Source organism: Xiphophorus couchianus, chromosome 12 (assembly GCF_001444195.1).
Source record: "Xiphophorus couchianus chromosome 12, X_couchianus-1.0, whole genome shotgun sequence".
Taxonomy (NCBI): domain Eukaryota; kingdom Metazoa; phylum Chordata; class Actinopteri; order Cyprinodontiformes; family Poeciliidae; genus Xiphophorus; species Xiphophorus couchianus.
Window position 1 is genome coordinate 1,982,311 of NC_040239.1, and position 19,621 is coordinate 2,001,931.

General features: G+C 42.2%; 2 protein-coding genes and 2 pseudogenes across 3 annotated transcripts in view; 3 read left to right on the forward strand and 1 right to left on the reverse strand.

Annotated features, from left to right (window-relative positions):
* The window catches only part of sh2d3cb (SH2 domain containing 3Cb), a 43,566-nt gene that overhangs the window by 6,535 nt on the left and 17,410 nt on the right, over positions 1-19,621 (reverse strand). The gene's annotated exons all lie outside the window — the stretch shown is intronic.
* On the forward strand, positions 1,040-12,168 carry LOC114154786 (UDP-glucuronosyltransferase 2B4 pseudogene; annotated as a pseudogene).
* Positions 1,052-19,034, forward strand: LOC114154784 (UDP-glucuronosyltransferase 2B31 pseudogene; annotated as a pseudogene).
* LOC114154781 (UDP-glucuronosyltransferase 2A2-like) lies at positions 7,165-9,441 on the forward strand. The gene is made up of 2 exons (XM_028034188.1): positions 7,165-7,253; positions 7,403-9,441. Exons 1-2 carry the CDS (start codon positions 7,181-7,183, stop codon positions 8,986-8,988), a joined length of 1,659 nt encoding a protein of 552 aa, XP_027889989.1. The 5' UTR covers positions 7,165-7,180; the 3' UTR covers positions 8,989-9,441.

Consider the following 19,621-nt stretch of genomic DNA (forward strand, 5'->3'; position numbering starts at 1 on the left):
CTTGGCGGCGCGTGGCACACACACACACACACACACCCACACACACACACACACACACACACACACACACACACACACACACACACACCGTCTCATTCATTATTGATTATTGTAGCTGCACCTTTGCTCACCATTAAGAATCACTGCTGATCAGATTTTTTTCTCCACTGTTACGTTAACACATATCTTCAACAGGCCCAGACAAGCATCTTCACACTGAGCTTCACCTGAATTTATGCTTCCACCGTCTTTTATTTGCTGCACTGAGTGTCTGTGAGGTTGTGCTGCGTCTTTAATCCCACACAAGTAAAAAGTTTTTTATGAATCCTGCAAATATGTAATCCTAGAAACGAAACATGTGTTTGTGCTAAAGTTTAGATTTAATCATCTAAGTTCAGCCACCAGAAATTGTTTTAATATGAGTAAAAGCTGGAGTTAAAATATTTACTGTCTGACGTCTCCAATGAGACTCAATGAGTAGAAAACGTAAGAGAAGAAACAAAAGAAGAAGACATCTGTAACGCCAGTTCTCAAGTTCTGCTAGTTATGTTTCTATTAACTATATAATTGCACAATTTGATGTTTCAAAAATAAATTTACTTAATTCAAACATGTCAATTTTGAATAAACTCCCATTTTGTAATAAAAGGTTTTGGTGCTAGAATGAGCTGCTTTTGTGTTTTTTTACATTAGGGGAATATTAACAAAACATTTATGATGGAAACACAAAAACTGCAACTTTCCTGCTCCAACACCTGCATGAAAAGTCTCTATTATGTCTTAATTTCATGTCAGCAGCTCTCCGTTTGATTCATGTGCTTTGGAGCAGGGATGCATTCAAAAGCTGCAGGGCAGTAGGAATCTGGAGTTGCTGATCCCTGTTTTATGGTGTTTTCCAGTAACTTTGTGCCGCCTGAATCCTCACCCACAGGGTGATGGTTCATTACTACATTTAAATCACCAGAGCACTTCCTGCTCTGCTGAAGAGCACCTCTGCTTGTGTATGAGGTTGTGTAAACCTTTCATAAGCTGAACTTCAGCCCCATTAGACATCCACCAACCTCCTCCGCCTGTCGGAGCTGGCAGTCATTCCAGCCTTCGCTCTGAGGGAGACTGGAAGCACAGACAGCGAGTTCAGGTTGGTTCAAGAAACATCTGCTGGCTGCTTCGCTCCCGGTGAGTTTTTCCATGAAAGTGAGAGAAATCCCTGAAAGATGATGCTTCAGTGCAGATGCTTTGTGTTTTCTTGTGATTCTTTGTAAATAAGCTCAGAGTAGATGTGGTCTCACTCAGTCAGATTGGTGATTTCCAGATGTTTTCTGCATGAAACAGCAAGATTGAGCATGAAGTGTTGCGTAAGCTCATTGTAAAGAACATTTCAGTTAGAAAATGTTTCTGCACAGATTCCTGAGTGAAATCAGGTTCTGGTTTGCAGAATGTTCAGCCATATGATCCTGTTGTTTACTTCATGCTGTGAAGCTTCCTAAACCTTAATCTCTGCATGATTTATACAATATTTTGTTTTTATGATTTTCCATGAAAAAAATTCAAGTCGCTTATGAAAACTGAAACAATCCTAACCCATTCTGACGCAAAAACAAGCAGCTGTGCTTCTGAATAATACAACCAAAACCTTTCAAACTTTGTCCTTTTTAACACAAAAGGTGACTTTGTAATCCTTTCCATGGGTTTATTTCTCGGGTTTAATTATCGGGCAACACCTGCACACAAACACAGAGCTGAGAAACCTGAGAGAAACTTCTGTAACTAAATAACTTGTTGTTGCGCAACACCCCCCCCTCCTTTCTGTCTCTACTCTCTCACTCTCGTACTTCCTCTTCTGAGAGGGGAGATGTGCTACCAGCTCTCCGTCTAACGGGTACGTTGAGTTTCCTAAATCTGCTGGGATTTACCCTGTCCAGAACTGAAGTAAACTCTGTTTAAGCTGGTTTCGAGAAACGATTCGCCTGGTTATCTGACGGCCTACATCCAGGTGTCCCACCCTTCTTCCCCCTGTGAATTAGCCAGACTGAGCAGCCTACAGCCAACTAGTTTCACAGAGCACACCTGTTAACGGTCGCTCGTTCTCTATTTTGCAACTTGCATTTGTTATTGAACCAGGTAGGTTTTAGTGACTCGGGCGAGTCCCAAGGATGATGTTTTAAATATGGGCTACCAGCAACCTAAAAACATTTTCCACCTCTTCCTCTCCAGAATCAAACATCACAGCTATTTTACAACCATCAAAGAACTTTAAGGTGACTCATTAACTGAATGTCCACAACATCTTTTAGATTTTCTTTATGCTAAATATTTTATTAGTAAGGCATTTTTGCAAGGGTCAGTACAGCTTAATTCAGTAGCAGAAATAATCAAATAAGTAAAATCAATCATCTAGTCTATCTTTCCCTACTGCTGACACTGAGAACTAAAAAAGGGAACCTTAGAGCGAGACGGACGGAGTTTGGCGTCTCGAACCCCAGACCTGGCTTGATGATGAAGAAGGTGTTGCAACAGGAGGAAGATGTTGATCGATGAAGGCCAGGATCTCCGCAGGTCTGATGAGCCTCCTCTCCGCATGGATGCTGAGGTCACACAGGACTTGGTGCTGGCAGGAAAAAAGGCACCAGTTCTTCTTCCTTGTCTTTGTCTTCATCTTTGTCTTTGGGGTCAGAACCCAGCCGATGAGAGAAGTGCGATTCGAAGCCACAGATTGTGGGCCAGACGGGTTGGTCTCCATGTGCAGGACAGTCTCCGGCTCCGTGGCCCCGGCTCTTCTTCAGCTGCAGAGTTTTTTGTCCATCTCGATCTTGGCTCGAAGCTGCCCGGAGGATCCAACAAAAGGTTCCTCTTTTGCACCCACCTTTTATAGGGTTTATCTGTCTGCTTAGACAGATGATCTCATATCCATCACTGTCTTACAGACATTTCCTGATGTCTGTGCCAATGTCTCAGGGCTGCTCAACCTCCTGTTTCCATATAAGGTGCTGATCATCTCTGCTCTCCTGTTAGTTCCCCTTTTTCCCTTCCTGTCACCTTTCACCTACCATCTACCTCCAACATATCAGTGATGTTTAATTGCAGTTTTACAACCTTTTACACCATTTCAAGTTCAATGTCAAAATCACATTTATATCACATTTATTTTCTTTAGCTTCTCTGATTTAGCATTCATTTATAATTTTATAACCATAACTTATATCACATTTATTTTCTTCAGCTTCTCTGATCTATCATTCATTTATGATTTTATAACCATAACTTATTAGTTACTCTTTTTATGATCTTAATGTGAGTTATTACAGATGTTTTTCTGAAAAGAAACCAAGAATAATACATGATTCTAATTATTTACTACTAAAGTTACAGTTACTTGTTTTTCTTGTAGGTGTTCTCACAAATATAAGTGTAAGTATTATTACAAGTAAACCAATATTAATATAAGTATTTTACTTTGAATCTTATCAAATTACTCAAAATGTTTAGATTTAATTTTTTAAAACTTTCATGCTTTAAAATAGTCTCAGCTATTTTTATAAATCTGCAGGCTGGAAACTTCCTCTTTTTCCAGGAAACCTGCTTTTCTTGTTTAATGACTCTCTCTGACTGACTATGATTTCTTATGATTAGATAGAAAAAAGTAGAATTAAAGCAAAGTTTGCATGAGACAAAAACAACACACACAACTAGATTTATTTTATTGACACTTAAGTCTACTGTTGGGCCTTGATATCACTTGAGTGATTCATTTTAAAGATAACTTTATTTATTATTCCTGTTAAACTAACTTTATTGACACTTAAGTCTACTGTTGGGCCCTGATGTCACTTGAGTGATTCATTTTAAAGATAACTTTATTTATTATTACTGTTAAACTAAAATCTCCAGCATGGGGAAGTGGGATGAGCTCGGATTTTCTTGACAAACTGTAAACCCCCTGAGACCTTGAGGAATTTCCCCATTGTTGCTGTGTACTCAGGAAACTATTACTGCACATGATCTGGGAGTTATGTAAAGCTTGGAAAACGGCCACAGCCTTCTGAAAACCTTCAACAACAACAAAAAAGCTTTGCAGTCAGTTTTTATGTTCTCTGAATCGTTGGTTCTGGGCATGCTTTCTCAAAATATTTGTTCTGGTGAAGAGGTTGTTAAACTGCACGTTCAAAGGTCCAAATCAGGACAAAACATATGAAACTAGAAATGAGCAAACAATCTTTGATGAACATAAACATAACATTGTGTTCATCCAATTGTTAAATTGTTGGTATTGAATATTGATCACATATTATATCTAAATACAGATTGTTACATGTTTGCTAACTTACACAGCAGCTCTTTACTGAAACAAGCAAAAATATAATATCTACTTATTGCATACTTTAAAGCTGCAGTTTATAAAAACTGTTTTTTTTCCATATTTGAAACTGTCACCATGATTAAACAGATTGTTATGAGACAGATAATCTGTGAAAAGATGAATCTCCTCCACCTCCTCTTTATGCTACAGTCTGAAGAAATGCACCAAACACAACAAATCAGAGCCAGGAGGCGGGGCTTAGCGCTGTCAATCAACTTCATGTGCTCGCTAATAAATGTGCTAATGGCGGATTAACAGCTTACTGTCACAGGAAAACCATTTCTCCACCATCACTGGTGGCCATGATAACCAGGCTTAGCATTCCTGGCAGACTCTGCTGACAGGGAGAAGCTGTATCGTAGCAAAGAGCAAGAGGGCAGGGAGTGGCGTGCACGCCGGCATGATTGACAGCGCTAAGACTAGACTCCCAGCTCTGATTGGTTGTTTCTAGTTAGAACTGGGAAAAGGCAGGGCAGCACCACTTTGTCACAGATTTCTGTCTCATACTAACTGTTTATTTGAAATAGTGACAGTTTCAACAAATATGTGATTTTTCTTTCCTATAAAAGTTATCTCCTTCAGCTTTAAGCATTAAATTATATTTTTCTTTTCTGTATCTCAGTGTCTTGTGGTGTTAAAGCTGTTTTAACACCTGATAGTCTGATAGACTCTGTTTGATTAGGGTCCAAAGTTGCAACATTCGTTCCATTTTCAGCTGCTGTGATTCTGTTTCTCACTAGTCTGAGTCAAACCAACCAAACCCTTTGAACAACCTGCTCCCCTCCTCGCCTGTGGGGGCGCTGCACCACAAACCAGTGAAGGAAACGACATAAAAACCACTGAGTGCAACTTCCTGCTTCACATAATGGAAACACTAGTGGAGTGTCATCAGATTTTAGCGGTTGGAGGATTTATCTTTTTTTTCTTTTTGTGGTGAAAGAACAAAAGGTGTTTCCCCAGCTAACGCGAGACTCACGTTTGTTTTGGCTGTATTTACCCAGAATGCCTAGTGCTTTAGTCCACTCCGGTCCGCTTGGCGTTCATGTATGTATTCAAACCAAGCCAGAGTTCACTTCAAACAAACCAAGACGGAGGTTTGTAGACGGACCAGAGTTTGATTTTTTGGTCCACATCAGAGTTTGATTACGCATTCACATCTTCCCAAACGAACCGGACTTTCTAGACAAATGGACTGGAGTTGGATTAAAGTGGACCCAACCTTGACGGTGGGAAAGAACCCTAACATTACACGTGATGCCAAGTTGAATTTCTAGCTCCTAATCACTTCTATATTTCTGCTTTAAATAATAATTATTAATTAACTAATGTATTGCAAGAATCTCAAATTGTTCTTATACTTTTGCTTTAAATGGGTTAAATGACCATAATCAAGGGAAACACACCACAGCACTTTGTCAGTTTTAAAGTTCTGTGCAATGTAACAGGGAACCTTGTTAACTAACATTAAATGCAATGCAACTCACTGGAGAAAAAACTATTACAGAAATCAGAATAAAAGTCATTCTTTAAGCTAAGCTAATTATTTTTGACAAAGTTATGTTGAAGGCTCTATTAGTAAAGTTAATCAACCTTTAGTCAGATTAGCTGTCATACAGCAATAAGCTAGGTCAAAGTAGCATTAGCAAGATTTAACTCCTGTTTTGACTAAAACATTAGTTATTATTATATGCGTGAAAATTATACAAATTTCATGCGACCACTAAAGTCAAGTTTAGACAACACTGTTGTAACCATGTAGTGCAAAATCATTAACTCACTAGATGTAAGTTTTAATAAAACTTAAGCCTGATTTATAAATGTTTTATGGATAATTTGTCACTGCATTCCCCAAACAGCAGTAAAATCCCTACAGACCTTTATTTTAAAGATGTTACTGTAGCAGGGGTCTCAAACTCCAGTCCCGAAGGCCGCAGTCCTGCAACTTTTAGATGTGCCTCTGCTGCACCACACCTGAATAGATTAATTAGGTCATTAGCAAGGCTCTGGACAACTGATCTACACAAGAAGGAGGCAATTAAGCCATTTCATTCTAGTGATTTGTACCTGTGGTACATTTAAACCTACAGGACAGCGGCCCTCGAGGACTGGAGTTTGAGACCCCTGCTGTAAAGGGTCCAACAAACTTGAGGCAGACTCAAAGCAAACATCCACCAAACATATTCATGCAAAGGTCAGTTTTAACGTGGGTTGGGCAATAAGTCGATTAATCAGATGTTCTATTTTGGAATATTTAATTTTTGGACAATCTGGATTTCTTGGGTTTCCAGAGATGTTATTCCACCCAAGAACTACAATCTTGTTTGACACGTGTGTTTTAGAGCTTATGCTTATTTCAACTCTGAACTCAAGTCGACTCACAGAAGGAATTCCTCTTGTCTTTAATGTCAGATGGACAATTCAGGGAGAGTCATGAGGCTATTGCACCTTCCCCACTTTCTTATATCCCCACAACAGGGTCAATACTGACTGATAGAAAAACATTTACGTATAGGGTCAAGAACATCATTATTTATATCTTAACATGTATCCATATTTGGTTTATGATAGAACCAAACTACAAACCCTTTGTCCATCGTCACTTTGGCAGTGATGTACATTACATGGAGCTATTTCAATCAGCCGACATCTGGCTGATGAGAAACGACTTCACTTTTGAGTTTCCACGATCAACAATGCCAAACTTCATCTACATGTCAGGATTCCAGTGCAAACCCTCCAAACCTCTCCCCAAACAACTGGAGGAGTTTGTACAGAGTTCTGGAGAACATGGTGTCATTGTGATGACATTGGGGACATTGGTAAATGCTGAAACCAAATTTAAGCAACACAGACCTCTGGAGTATACATGGTACCAAAAGACTCACCAGAAACTTTGGTTAGTTCTGGATGTAGGAAGACTGCTTGTTACTGCATACGTCCATTAGCTTAATGTGGAGAACACTGTCTCTTGTGTTTTAATCATTACTTTTATCATAAGTCCTTTGTTAGGAGGGTCCTATCTAATGTCTCTGTGTCTCCCATCAGAAACTATTTCTGAGATGTACCTACTGACCCTGCTGACCTTGGCAGTGTTGCCATTCGTGGTAAATGGAGGGAAAGTTTTGGTCTTCCCTTTGGATGGAAGTCACTGGGTCAACATGAACATCATCGTAGAAGAGCTTCACGCCAGAGGCCATGAGGTCACCGTTTTGCGACCATCAGATGCTTGGTACATCAAGCCAGACTCCCCTCACTATAAATCCATTACCATTAACACTTCTGGAGGTTTTGAGAAAGAAAGCTTTCAGCTATATGTAACAAGAACTCTAAACATGAGGCGCCAAGGTGCTTCCTTCTGGACTCGGATATCTCTAGAGTACGATGTCATGACACAGTTTTACGAGCTGCATAAGCAAGGACTTCAGATGGTGGAAGATGTTTTTGAAAATAACCAACTTATGCAGAGTCTCCATGATGCCAAATATGACCTGGTTCTAACTGACCCTGCAACTGGTGGAGGTGTTCTTCTGGGTCACCGTTTGGGTCTCCCTCTTGTTTTTAACGTCAGATGGACAATTCAGGGTGAAGGGCATTACGCAATTGCACCTTCCCCACTGTCTTATATCCCGGTACCTTGGTCAGAACTACCTGATAGAATAACATTCATCCAGAGGGTCCACAATGTATTCTATTATTTCTTCTCACGCCTCCAAATTTGGTACATCACAGATCCAAACTACAAACCCTTTGTCCATCGTCACTTTGGCAAAGATGTACATTACATGGAGCTGTTTCAATCAGCCGACATCTGGCTGATGAGAAACGACTTCACCTTTGAGTTTCCACGACCAACAATGCCAAACATCATCTACATGTCAGGATTCCAGTGCAAACCCTCCAAACCTCTCCCCAAACAACTGGAGGAGTTTGTACAGAGTTCTGGAGAACATGGTGTCATTGTGATGACATTGGGGACGTTGGTAGAAAATCTCCCTGAGGACATGGCTGAGGACATTGCTGCTGCTTTTGCTGAGCTTCCCCAGAAGGTGATCTGGAGGCACAAAGGAAAGAAACCATCCACCCTTGGCAACAATACCTTAATCTTGGACTGGTTACCCCAAAATGACCTCCTTGGCCATCCCAAAACCAAAGTGTTTGTGGCTCATGGAGGCACCAATGGATTGCAAGAGGCCATCTATCATGGCGTTCCCTTGGTTGGCTTGCCCCTCATGTTTGATCAGCCAGACAACTTCTTCAAGATGGCATCAAGAGGGGTGGCCAAAGTCCTGGACTATGGAACTGTAAATAAAGATGTCTTCTTGGAGGCTCTGAAGGAGGTTCTCTATGAGCCTTCATACAGAGAGAAGATGAAGGAGCTGTCCAGCCTCCACAGGGATCAGCCCATGAAACCTCTGGATCGAGCCATGTTCTGGATCGAGTTTGTCATGAGGCATAAAGGAGCGGCCCATCTGAGGACTGAGTCCTACAAGATGTCCATGATCCAGTACCACTCTGTTGATGTGTTGGCATTTCTGTTGGCAATTATTCTGCTGCTATTAACTGTTTTCATTTCTGTAGTCAAATTTCTCTGGAAGAGAGTGTTTTATAGCAGTAAAGCTAAAAAAGAATAATGAAAATGTTTTCAAACTGAAGCAAATGTATTTCATACAGTGCAGTTGGTTACCATGCATTTTAGATTTCAGTGTCTTGAGTACAAAATTTCCAGTAATATATTTATCAACTTACTAATGAAATTAAGAAATGTCAAAAAATTATGCCATGTATTTCCTCAGTCTTTTTGTCAGATGCCATCTTGTTAAGTACATCTAAAACTGTATATAATTGAAAACATTTGGTGAGCTCCATGTTTTTGAATAGGGAAATGTTTTATTTCTGATGTTGTTGAAAGTGTTTTGCCTGTTTATGATTATTCTAAACCACTGATTTAAATATGTGAAAATGAGAAGTGATTTTTCACTGTAAGTGAATGAAACAAATGGATAAACATTCTGATATGTTGGTCCATATAAACATATAAATAAACTGTTGCTGTTGCATTAAAGTTACATTTCTATTGTAGAAAACACAGTGTCGACTGACCACTTAAATGCGTGAATTTCCAGAATATCTGGAAGCCACAAAATCAGAAAAATCTTTTCTAAAATCACGGCTGCCAATTTGCTAAAATATACATAAAAACAAAAAACTCTCATTTGTTCATTCCTATGTTAATGCAAGTTGTCTCCAAAAACTTTACTATATGGTTACTGAGCTCTACAGATCAACATCAATTCAAAATATGACTTGTAGACATAAACATGAAATGCTCCTTTAAAAGCTGAAGTGCCCCAGTAGTCATCATTGCCTCATAAATGTCAAACTTAAATCTCTAAAATCTTAATATCTCACACGTAATTGTTGATATTATTGACTTTGGTTCCCATCTGCCAATTAACAAAAACAAACAGTTACTGTGGACAGTTGTACCTATAGATTAGTTGCCAACTCTTGTTAGTGCGGAAGTAAATGAATCCATGTTCCAGGAACCAGAATAAATTGCTCTGACCTCATTGTTTTTATAGGTACGGATTTTGTTCCTCACCTCAAATTAGGACTGCCCATAATTAAAAAAATGACAGTATCCAACATCAAAATGTTTTACGTCCAAACATTTGCATGTTGATTGGTTTACCTAACATTAGTGCTTGATTAGTAGGGTCAGGTCTAACATCTCTGTATCTCCCATCGGGATCTCTTTCAGAGATGTACCAACTGACACTGCTGACCCTGGCAGTCTTGCTCTGCTCGTCATCCCTGGTAAATGGAGGAAAAGTCTTGGTGTTTCCAGTTGATGGAAGCCACTGGGTCAACATGAACATCATCATTGAACAGCTTCACGCCAGAGGCCATGAAGTCACAGTGCTGCGACCTTTTGACTCTTGGCACATCAAACCGGACTCCCTTCACTACAAGGCCATAACTGTAAATTCCTCATCTGGTTTTAGTGAACAAAGCTTTGGGTTATTTGTGAACAGAACACTGGAGTTACGGCGAGAGGGACCTTCATTTAGGACTCACATTTCTATAGTTTGCAACCTACTGTCACAGTCATACCTCATGCATGAGCAGGTTCTTCAAATGACAGAGGTGATTTTTGAAGATAAAGTACTAATGCAAAGCCTCCGTGATGAAAAATTTGATCTGGTTCTTACAGATCCTGCATTTGGAGGGGGTGTTTTTTTGGGTCACCGTTTGGGTCTTCCTCTTGTCTTTAATGTCAGGTGGACTATTCAGGTTGAGGGGCATTTTACAATTGCACCCTCTCCACTCTCATACATCCCTGTACCAGGATCAGAGTTGACCGACAGGATGACATTCATTCAAAGGGTCAATAACTTCCTCATTTATATTGTGACATGTATCCAATTTTGGTACGTTGTGGAACCACTCTACCCAGAATTTGTACATCGTCACTTTGGCAAAGACGTAGATTACATAGAGCTGTTTCAATCAGCTGACATCTGGCTGATGAGAAACGACTTCACCTTTGAGTTTCCACGACCAACAATGCCAAACATCATCTACATGTCAGGATTCCAGTGCAAACCCTCCAAACCTCTCCCCAAACAACTGGAGGAGTTTGTACAGAGTTCTGGAGAACATGGTGTCATTGTGATGACATTGGGGACATTAGTAGAAAAACTCCCTGAGGACATCACTGAAGGGATTGCTGCTGCTTTTGCTGAGCTTCCCCAGAAGGTGATCTGGAGGCACAAAGGAAAGAAACCATCCACCCTTGGCAACAATACCTTAATCTTGGACTGGTTACCCCAAAATGACCTCCTTGGCCATCCCAAAACCAAAGTGTTTGTGGCTCATGGAGGCACCAATGGATTGCAAGAGGCCATCTATCATGGCGTTCCCTTGGTTGGCTTGCCCCTCATGTTTGATCAGCCAGACAACTTCTTCAAGATGGCATCAAGAGGGGTGGCCAAAGTCCTGGACTATGGAACTGTAAATAAAGATGTCTTCTTGGAGGCTCTGAAGGAGGTTCTCTATGAGCCTTCATACAGAGAGAAGATGAAGGAGCTGTCCAGCCTCCACAGGGATCAGCCCATGAAACCTCTGGATCGAGCCATGTTCTGGATCGAGTTTGTCATGAGGCATAAAGGAGCGGCCCATCTGAGGACTGAGTCCTACAAGATGTCCATGATCCAGTACCACTCTGTTGATGTGTTGGCATTTCTGTTGGCAATTATTCTGCTGCTATTAACTGTTTTCATTTCTGTAGTCAAATGTTTCTGGTCTAGAGTAATCAACAGAGTCAAGGCCAAAAAGGAATAATTAATCTGACCTTACACATTCATACTTGTTGCTTATCTTATCCAACTGACTGCCTTGTGTTTTAAAAAACTTTAATAGAGCTGTCAAGTTAAATGCATGTCTAATGTCCATCATTAAACTGCTTTTTTCTAGAAATGTCATTATCCTCTATTGTTTATGGTTATTTACCTCACTTTGCAGAATTGTTTAGAGTTTTGTTCAAGTTTGGTGAAATGGATCTTTTTGTATGAAACATGTTTATGTTTTCATCTTAAAACTTAGTATTTGTGAGTATGATATTGTTACATTCTCTTTTATAAACCAACGTGTAACATGTAAATCAGTTGAAATTGTTGATATAATTTCAGTAACTAAACTAAGCTGGAGCACTCTTTTATAAACTGTTGCACATTCAGATTCTCTGAAGTATGTTAACAGTTCTCTGTAACTCCTTTTTATCTTTTACCTTTAAACTGAACTCAAATCTTTGGGATTTTATTGTCTCATGTTCAAAAATGTGTGTAAATACTTGTATCATCAAAAATAAAAGGTACAAAACAAAAATTGCATGATGGCTGAAAAAAGCGATTTAATCCTTGTTTCATACATGTTAACATTTTAGTTTGATAACAAGCTTTAGTCAGCATTACTCTTCAGTGTATCAAAGCAAAATGCAATAAAAACCCCTATTAAGATGCAGAGGTGAGTCTTCTAGCCAAAGATTTTATTGAAGTAAAAGCAATGGAGTAAACGTAATTCAACACTACACGCCTCTAATTAGCCGGCTTAGGTTCCGGCTAGAAATAGTCAGTCTCACCTCGACGCATGGCTCTGGTTCTGGAACCAGTCTCCTTGAGAGGGGCTGGACATACTTCCACTCTGAAGTTGCCCAGGGAGAGAGACGTCGGGCAGGAGTGGGCATACTTGTTGCTCCCCATCTCGGCGCCTGTACGTTGGGGTTCACCCCGGTGAACGAGAGGGTAGCATCCCTCCGCCTACGGGTGGGGGGACGGGTTCTGACTGTCGTTTGTGCTTACGGGCCGAACGACAGTTCAGATTACCCACCCTTTTTGGAGTCCTTAGAGGGGGTACTGGAGAGTGCTCCTCCTGGGGACTCCCTTGTTCTGCTGGGGGACTTCAACGCTCACGTGGGCAACGACAGTGAGACCTGGAGGGGCGTGGTTGGGAGGAACGGCCCGCCCGACCTGAACTCGAGCGGTGTTCTGTTGCTGGACTTCTGTGCTCGCCATGGATTGTCCATAACGAACACCATGTTCAAGCATAAGGGTGTCCATATGTGCACTTGGCACCAGGACACCCTAGGCCGCAGTTCGATGATCGACTTTGTCATCGTTTCATCGGATCTGCGGCCGTATGTCTTGGACACTCGGGTGAAGAGAGGTGCGGAGCTGTCCACTGACCACTACCTGGTGGTGAGTTGGCTCCGGTGGTGGGGGCGAAAGCCGGTCAGACCTGGCAGGCCCAAACGTGTTGTGAGGGTCTGCTGGGAACGTCTGGCAGAATCCCCTGTGAGACGGAGCTTTAACTCCCATCTCCGGCAAAACTTCGAACACGTCCCGGGGGAGGTGGGGGACATGGAGTCTGAGTGGACCGTGTTCCGTGCCTCCATTGTCGAGGCGGCCGAACGGAGCTGTGGCCGCAAGGTTGTCGGTGCCTGTCGCAGCGGCAACCCTCGAACCCGTTGGTGGACACCTTCGGTGAGGGATGCCGTCAGGCTGAAGAAGGAGTCCTATCGGGCCTTTTTGGCCTGTGGGACTCCGGAAGCAGCTGATGGGTACCGGCGGGCGAAGCGGCATGCGGCTCGGGCGGTTGCTGAGGCAAAAACTCGGGCGTGGGAGGAGTTTGGAGAGGCCATGGAGAAAGACTTCCGCACGGCTTCGAGGCGATTCTGGTCCACCATCCGGCGTCTCAGGGGGGGGAAGCGGTGCAGCACAAACACTGTTTATAGTGGGGATGGTGTGCTGCTGACCTCTACTCGGGACGTTGTGGGTCGGTGGGCAGAGTACTTCCAAGACCTCCTCAATCCCACCAACATGCCTTCCACTGAGGAAGCGGAGCCTGGGGACTCTGGGTTGGGCTCTCCAATCTCTGGGGGCGAGGTTGCCGAGGTGGTTAAAAAGCTCCTCGGTGGCAAGGCCCCGGGGGTGGATGAGATCCGCCCGGAGTTCCTTAAGGCTCTGGATGTTGTAGGGTTGTGTTGGTTGACGCGACTCTGCAATATCGCATGGACATCGGGGGCAGTTCCCCTGGATTGGCAGACTGGGGTGGTGGTCCCCCTGTTCAAAAAGGGGGACCGGAGGGTGTGCTCCAATTATAGAGGGGTCGCACTCTTAAGCCTCCCTGGCAAGGTCTATTCAGGGGTCCTGGAGAGGAGGGTCCGTCGGATAGTCGAACCTCGGATTCAGGAAGAGCAGTGTGGTTTTCGTCCTGGTCGTGGAACACTGGACCAGCTCTACACCCTCGGCAGGGTCCTGGAGGGTGCATGGGAGTTCGCCCAACCAGTCTACATGTGTTTTGTGGACTTGGAGAAGGCGTTCGACCGTGTCCCTCGGGGAGCCCTGTGGGGGGTTCTCCGGGAGTATGGGGTACCGGGCCCTTTGATACGGGCTGTCAGGTCCCTGTATGACCGGTGTCAGAGTCTGGTCCGCATTGCCGGCAGTAAGTCGGGCTCGTTTCCGGTGAGAGTTGGACTCCGCCAGGGCTGCCCTTTGTCACCGATTCTGTTCATCACTTTTATGGACAGAATTTCTAGGCGCAGCCAAGGTGTTGAGGGGATCCGATTTGGTGGCCTTAGGATCTCATCTCTGCTTTTCGCAGACGATGTGGTCCTTTTGGCTTCATCAGATCGTGATCTGCAGCTCTCGCTGGAGCGGTTCGCAGCCGAGTGTGAAGCGGCCGGGATGGGGATCAGTGCCTCCAAATCCGAGGCCATGGTCTTGAGCTGGAAAAGGGTAGAGTGCCTTCTCCGGGTCAGGGGGGGTGTCCTGCCCCAAGTGGAGGAGTTTAAGTATCTCGGGATCTTGTTCACGAATGGGGGAAGAAGGGAGCGGGAGATCGACAGGCGGATTGGCGCAGCGTCTGCTGTCAAGCGGGCGCTGTACCGGTCCGTCGTGGTGAAGAGAGAGCTGAGCCAAAAAGCGAAGCTCTCGATTTACCGGTCGATCTACGTTCCCACCCTCATCTATGGTCATGAGCTTTGGGTCATGACCGAAAGAACGAGATCGCGGATACAAGCGGCCGAAATGGGTTTTCTCCGTAGGGTGGCTGGGCTCTCCCTTAGAGATAGGGTGAGAAGCTCAGTCATCCGGGAGGGACTCAGAGTAGAGCCGCTGCTCCTTCACATCGAGAGGAGCCAGTTGAGGTGGCTTGGGCATCTGGTCAGGATGCCTCCTGGACGCCTCCCTGGTGAGGTGTTCCGGGCACGTCCCACCGGGAGGAGGCCCCGGGGAAGACCCAGGACACGCTGGAGGGACTATGTCTCTCGGCTGGCCTGGGAACGCCTCGGGATTCCCCCGGAAGAGCTGGAAGAAGTGGCCGGGGAGAGGGAAGTCTGGGCCTCCCTTCTGAAGCTGCTACCCCCGCGACCCGACCTCGGATAAGCGGAGGAAGATGGATGGATGGATGGATGGATGGATGGATGGACGCCTCTAATTAGATGGTTTTTTATTTTTATATTGCTTCTAATCCCCCAAAAGTCACATGCAGTATAACAAACCTCAATGAATACTTATTTCCAGTTCCAACAACAACTCGTTTTTCTAGGTTTTTTCTGTTTGTGTCACATTTATATTTACTCAGATTATTTCTATTAGTTAGATCAGACATATTTACAATACCTTCAAATGAAGATTTCATTTCTAAAGGAGAAAAAAGCAATCTAAACCAACCTGACCATGTGACCCTTTGAGCTACCTGTTCACCCTCTCAACAGGAGGGGTGGTCCACCAAAAACACTGAAGGAAATAACATGAGAACCTCTGAAGGAAACACTGAGCACATCTTTCTTCTTCACAAAATGTGAACAAAAATGGAGTGGTGTCAGATTTTAGCAGTTGTAGGATTTTTCTTTTGTCTATGGTAAAAGACTATGAGCCATTTCTCTGGTTAGCACTGGCCTCATGTGTATATTTTGGTTGTATTTACCCAGAATGCCCTGCGCTATAGTCTACTTCCTGCTTTTGGAGCAGGCTCCGGTCCACTTCTTGTTCACATATGCATTGAAAGTGCACCAGAGTTCACTTAAACCAAACCAAGACCAAGGTTTGTAGACGAGCCAGAATTCACTTTTTAGGTACGCATCAGAGTTCAATTATGAATTCACACTTCCACAAGTGAACCAAACTTTCTAGGCAAACAAAGCTGGATTAAAGTGAACTAAACAAAGCTGGTGTGAACATACCCTGTACCCTTAGAAATAACTTTGTAACCATTTCCAGACTGATAGATGTCAATGACCATTTTCTCATCTACTCTTGAATTTCTTCTGCTCTTGGCACAATGTGATGTTATTTGAACTCTCTTTGCCCACCTCATGTCAGACATGTTCTATTGAAGCGTTTCCAAGATTCTGCAAAAATAGCAGTAATCAGGTGAAGCTAAAATAAACAATCAATTTAGTCACAATTAATTCATTATTTGGCAATAAGAGAAAATTCCATTTTTCCACACAGGCAGGTTGGTTTGAGTAGCTTTTTCCATAATAAATATAATTATAAGTGGTATTTGATGATCACAAACATTTAACAGAAGAAATCGTTGAGGTGGTAAATACTTTTTCATAGCACCACATAGGGCTAAAAATTCTGCAACATGCAAGCTACTTTCATAATCAAAAGAGTACAAATCATTCCAGCATCAAGTAAAAATAGTACATTATGTGAAGTTTGGAAAGCATTTAAAGGAACTTACACACCTCAGAAAACAATGAAACTAGCTGTAGTTTAAATTACATGACACCATCTTTGCAGTTTGGATGTTTTGTGTTAGTTGCAAAAGGGTTAAAATTCATGGGAGCAAATAAAAAGAATCACATTATTTAGACTACAGCTGTAGACTCTAATCCATTACAAGTCATTCATATCTCAGAAGGTTGCTTATACTTACAAAAGCCGATATTAGACAACTCAGTTCCTCATTCACAAGTGTCCTCATGTTGATGGAAGTCCTTTGTTATGACGGTCAATGCTAACACCTCTGTATCTCCCATCGGGATCTCTTTCAGAGATGTACCAACTGACCCTGTTGACCCTGGCAGTGTTGCTCTGCTCGTCATCCCCGGTAAATGGAGGGAAAGTCTTGGTGTTCCCAGTGGACGGAAGCCACTGGATCAACATGAACGTCATCATCGAAGAGCTTCACGCCAGAGGCCATGAAGTCACAGTGCTGCGACCTTCAGACACCTGGTACATCAAGCCTGATTCCCCTCACTACAAGGCCATTACCATAAATTTGTCAGCTGGATTCGACAGGCAGAACTTTGGGTCATATGTCATGAAAACAATAAACATGAGGCGTCATGGTTCTTCAGTTTGGTCTCGCATTTCCCTGGAATACGATCTATTGCAAACCTTTTATCAAATGGGTAAGCAAGTGCTTCAAATGGTGGAAGGTATTTTTGAGGATAAAGCACTAATGCAGAGCCTCCGTGATGCCAAATATGATTTGGTTCTTACTGATCCAGCAATTGGTGGAGGAGTTCTTCTGGGTCACCGTTTAGGTCTTCCGCTTGTCTTTAATGTCAGATGGACGATTCAGGGAGAGGGGCATCAAGCTATTACGCCTTCCCCTCTCTCCTACATCCCTGTACCAGGATCAGAGGTGACTGATAAGATGACCTTTATGCAGAGGGTCAAGAACTTCCTCTACTACATCTTTACATGTTTCCAAATTTGGTACGTTGTGGAACCAAGCTACAAACCTTTTGTCCATCGTCACTTTGGCAGTGACATATATTACATGGAGCTGTTTCAATCAGCCGACATCTGGCTGATGAGAAACGACTTCACCTTTGAGTTTCCACGACCAACAATGCCAAACATCATCTACATGTCAGGATTCCAGTGCAAACCCTCCAAACCTCTCCCCAAACAACTGGAGGAGTTTGTACAGAGTTCTGGAGAACATGGTGTCATTGTGATGACATTGGGGACATTGGTAGAAAATCTCCCTGAGGACATGGCTGAGGACATTGCTGCTGCTTTTGCTGAGCTTCCCCAGAAGGTGATCTGGAGGCACAAAGGAAAGAAACCATCCACCCTTGGCAACAATACCCTAATCTTGGACTGGTTACCCCAAAATGACCTCCTTGGCCATCCCAAAACCAAAGTGTTTGTGGCTCATGGAGGCACCAATGGATTGCAAGAGGCCATCTATCATGGCGTTCCCTTGGTTGGCTTGCCCCTCATGTTTGATCAACAAGACAACTTCTTCAGGATGGCATCCAAAGGAATTGCCAAAGTCCTGGACATTGCAGTACTAAATAAAGATGTCTTCTTGGAGGCTCTGAAGGAGGTTCTCTATGAGCCTTCATACAGAGAGAAGATGAAGGAGCTGTCCAGCCTCCACAGGGATCAGCCCATGAAACCTCTGGATCGAGCCATGTTCTGGATCGAGTTTGTCATGAGGCATAAAGGAGCGGCCCATCTGAGGACTGAGTCCTACAAGATGTCCATGATCCAGTACCACTCTGTTGATGTTTTGGCATTTCTGTTGGCAATTATTCTGCTGCTCTTAACTGTTTTTATTTCTGTAGTGAAGTGTTTATGGAGGAGAGTATTTCATCGAAGCAAAGCCAAAAAGGAATAATTATCATGACCATAAACATCTTCAAGCATATCACAACAAAAAGATTGTAATACATGAAAACAAATAGGATTGTGTAACTGAATGGGCTGACCTAAATTTGTTTAATCATTATTTTAGGACAATTAGAGTATAGGTTAGAAATCTATCTACCTTTCTTCAGTCACAGAAAGGAATGATGGTAAAAACACAGATTTCTGTTGATGATACTTTTCTCTAAAGTCTACATATAAAAATTCTGTTTCTGTGTTTATAATATTTATAATTTATATTCTAATGTCTATTTCTGAGAAGCGTGAAGCTCTTCATCAGATCTCATTTTGATATATAAATTTGTATAACTAAGTAAACCATGGTAATTTTGCATAACAGGAATAATCAAAGGTTTCATTGGAAGATGGTGTTGTAATTATAATTTATTGGTTCAACAGGGGAAAAAATGCCTAAAGTTTGCAGCATTGATAATTAAGTGACAGGTTTAGGTTAATTATGAATGTTTTTGAATAAATTTTGTTATTCTATGGAAACTGCATGATGAAATGAGCCTGAAATGTTTTTTCTCAGCAGTAACAAAATGCTCTTGTTAATGTATAAATTAATGAAGTATGAGTTTGATTTAATAAAGTGTAAAAGAAAAATTAATCATAACATTTGTCATTAAAGCAAACATCTTGCTTTATGAATATTAAACCTCACCGGGGCAATCGCTTTTATGGCATATGGCAACAAATATCTGTATTGATATTTGATCAAACTGATTGACAGCAGCAGAAGAGCTCAGCTTTAAACACCAAAGCAAGTATTACAATCTGGATTAAACTGCTTCACTAGTGACACCTGCAGGCAACAGAGCAAACAACACTTTAGTTGTATCAATTTTCTGAATTATCAGTGTTCTTTGTAATCTTCGTGACATATCCAGGTTTATTATTAAGTCACTAAATAAATAAATAAAATAGCTATTTTAAACCAGGCTTAGAGTTACAGATGAATTTACTTCTTATAGTTTCAATTTTAATCAGTAGAAAGTGTAAATAACAGTTCAAAGAATAACAAAAGAAAGAGAAAACTATCAAAATATGACAATTTTTAAAATCTTTTTGTTGTTGGAAAAAACCT